General features: G+C 57.6%; 1 protein-coding gene across 1 annotated transcript in view; it reads right to left on the bottom strand.

The window, feature by feature from the left end:
* Positions 1 to 3,337, bottom strand: part of TTC39A (tetratricopeptide repeat domain 39A) — a 64,732-nt gene extending 61,395 nt beyond the window's left edge. The window contains exon 1 of the mRNA XM_008066978.1: positions 3,227 to 3,337. Within this exon, the coding sequence (XP_008065169.1) occupies positions 3,227 to 3,279 (53 nt within the window). The 5' untranslated portion in view covers positions 3,280 to 3,337. The remainder of the gene's footprint in view (positions 1 to 3,226) is intronic.
* Positions 3,338 to 3,400: the final 63 nt, after the last annotated feature.

Consider the following 3,400-nt stretch of genomic DNA (forward strand, 5'->3'; position numbering starts at 1 on the left):
CGAAGCCCAGCAGGTAGAGGCTGTGGTGGCCGGGAATGGCCACTGCACTCCAGTCTGGGTGACAGAGTGGGACTCTGACTCAAAAAAAAACAAGAAGAAAGAAAGAAAGATGACCTCATACCAGGACCAAGGAGGAAGCGAACTCACATTTACTGAGCACCAGATATGCCCCAGTGGCTGTTAGGTCGTTTATTTTATTTTATTTTTTAATTTTTTTGAGTTGGAGTCTCACTCTGTCACCCAGACTGGAGTGCAGTGGCCGCTCCCGGTCACCGCAGCCTCACCTGCTGGGCTCTGGCGATCCTTCCGTCTCAGCCTTCCGAGTAGCTGGAACTACAGGCGCCCGCTCCTACGCCCGACTGATTTTTGATTTATTGTAGAGATGAGGTCTCGCCAAGTTGCCCAGGTGGGTCTCGAATCCGCGGGCTCGGGCAATCCGCTCACCTCGGCCTCCCAAAGTGCTGGGATTACAGGCTGAGGCACAGAGCCCAGCCTAGGTCGTTTATAAAAGTGATTTCACTGTGTCTTCCCACCACTGAGTGTAGTTATTATTTTACAATTGAGTAAACTGAGGCTCACACAGATCAAGGGATGAATCAATATCAAAGAGGCAGCAAGCAAGTGGCAGAGCAGGGCAGGGGCTGAGCCCCTCCCAAGCCCTTCAACCGTGGCCATGCTGTGGTGGACAAGGAATGAGAGTGGAAAGGCACAGGTTCTGAGCTGGGAGAATGGAGACCCAGGTTTGACCCTCAGGTGTGAGGCCTGGTGGGGGCAGCTGGGAATAAATGATCCTCTGAGTGTCTGTGCCCAGCAAGTTCCTGCTGGACAACAGAGGCACATGCGTGCAGGTCACACGTGTGCTTCCTCACAAAGGCCCATGGAGGGGGCCTCCTTGCCAGAGGCCCTCTTCCCCCCATCCTCCTCACAGGTTCACCTTTCTCCCATCATTGGCAACTGTGGGCCTCACCTCCCAGCCAGTCCATTCACTTCTCGGTTCTTCCTTCTTAGCCTCCATCCTCCATTCCCTCCATTCTCCCCATCCATGCCCCAGCATCTCTCTCCTAGGTCATCACACCACCCTCCTCTCTGCTCTCCCTCTGCACTGTGACATCAGTGACACACACACATTGGAAACTCAGAAGAAGGCTCCCCGGTGCCCACAGGACAGAGCACAGCTGGATTCTCACAGGCTTGGCAGGTCCCAGCAGGCAAGAAGGCCATCTGGACAGCCAGTCCTTACCACCCCAGCCAGGGGATCTTGTCCTCCTCAGAAATCATTCCCCCATGTCCTCATCAAAACGGAAATGCTCCCAGCCCCATTTTGTGCTGAGCTTCGAGACACAGGGGCAGATGAGCCCTGTTCCCTCCTCATGAGTAGTGGGGAAACAGAAAAGGAGTAGGTGACAGTGACTCAAGGTTGAAATGGTCTGTCCACAAATTCCTTTCTCCATAGGGTAGCATGGTCATCTTTACATAGGTAACAGCCCCGCTAAAAGCCTTCTGGCGGCTTCCCAAGACACAGTGACATCTAAACTCCTAGCCTTGTGCATTCTGACCAGCCGCATCCTGGATCTTGCTAGGCACTGATCTTCAACCACCTGCCCCCCTTTCTCCTCCTGAGACACACCTCAAGCTTTGACATGAGCCATCCTCACTGCCTGGAATGCTTTGGGCAGGGGTGATTTTACTATGCATCATACTGCCTTATTGTAAGTCTCACACAGCATCTATTTCTGATGCTCACTCGTCTGTCTACTTGCTTCTGTCTGTTTCTCCCACTAGAACATGGTCTCCAAGAGCAGGGTCCTATATGTCTGAAGTAATACTGTATCTGCAATGCCTTAGCACAACGCCTTCCCGGAACACACATGCTCAGCAATGTGTGCTGAAAGACTGAATGAGAGCCACAAAAGGGAAGCAAAGGTGCTGGAGCCCCGGAGATGATGACTCTGACTCAGGGATGGGGTCAGGAAGGCTTTCCAACAGAGGCCACCTGAAGTTGAGTGTCATGGAGTGCATGTCAGGAGTGGAGATGGTGTTGCTGGAACAGAGAGAGGGTCAGGGAGTGATGGGAAATGGGTCTGGACGGGTCACAGCCTCTTGCCTGGAGAGCCTTGAACTTTAACCTCTAGGGGATGGAGAGCCATGGAAGCGTTTTAAAGTGGAAAAATGGCATGGTCTGGTTTGCACTTTAGAAAGGATACATGGGAAGGAAGAGACTGGAGGAGCTGGGGAAGTCAGGAGCTGCTGCAGTAGTCGGAGGGGATGGAATAGCTCTGAGAAACATCAGGAGATAAAATCAGCAGGACTTGGAGGCGGGGGTAGGAGTGAGGAAGGGAGGTGTCAGGGGTGACGCCCCGGTTTCAGGCTTGGGCAACCGAGTGGATGACTGTGCCATTCACTGAGATGGGGACATAGGAGGAGGAACAGGTTTGGGAGTGAAGATCCTGAGCTTGGCTTGGGGCTTGCCAAGTTTGAGGTTGGAGGTGCTCAGAGGACCATCGGAGGGAGCTATTGGGAGGACAGTTGGGTTGCCCTCTCTCTGGGACAGCAGCATGCACTTTAAATTTGTAAATATGAAGAATTTATGGGGAGGGCCAAAGCTCAGAAGAGAGGGCAGGGCTGTCCCCTCTCATGGGAACACAACTGGAGTCACCAACCTAGAGGTGGGGAAGCTGGGGAGGTGACACACGGAAGAGGGCAACGACGCATCCCTGAAGGGTTGAACTTGGAGGAGCTGTAGTGCACGTAATTCCACCTGGACAGTGACTGGGAGCCAGGGTTTCCCCGCTTATGCCCCGCCCCCCCGCATGGGGACAGTCCTCGGGGGAACACACAGGGCGTCCACGACATGGCTCATGCAGAGCCAGAAAGACGCAGGCGAGTGGGGGGCTGAGCGGAGACGCTGCTGCCCACAACGCCCAGCCCCAGCGAGGTCCAGGTCCCCGGCACGCTGCCCTGGCAGGTGGCCCACAGGTTGCGCCCTGACAGCGCACTCGGTGGGACCGCATCCACTCATCCCCGGGCCCGGCCCTTGGGGCGAGAAAGCACTCGGGGGCGCCTGGGGGTGCGAGAGCCCGGCGTCCCTCCCGGGAGCCCTCGGCGACACCGCGCACCGGCGGCCCGCACACCGTCTCCCCCGCTGTCCCTCCCGTCCTTGGCTGGGTCCCCGGCGGCCCCTTGGACCCCTGCGCGCCTCCCGCCGAGTCCCCGCCCCGCCCGGTACCTGCGGTGGCCTTTCTGGGAGGCCGCCCCCTTCCGGGAGGTCAGAAAGGCCATGGGCGCCGGCCGGACTCCGGGGGCGCGGGCGGCCCCTCGCGGCGGCGGCGGCGGCGGCGGCGGCGGCTCCGGTGCAGCACCTGGACGGGGCTGGAAGGCGGGACCCGCGGCTCCTCCCCGC

Source organism: Carlito syrichta, unplaced genomic scaffold (assembly GCF_000164805.1).
Source record: "Carlito syrichta isolate Samal-C Ts95f unplaced genomic scaffold, Tarsius_syrichta-2.0.1 Scaffold309206, whole genome shotgun sequence".
Lineage (NCBI taxonomy): Eukaryota > Metazoa > Chordata > Mammalia > Primates > Tarsiidae > Carlito > Carlito syrichta.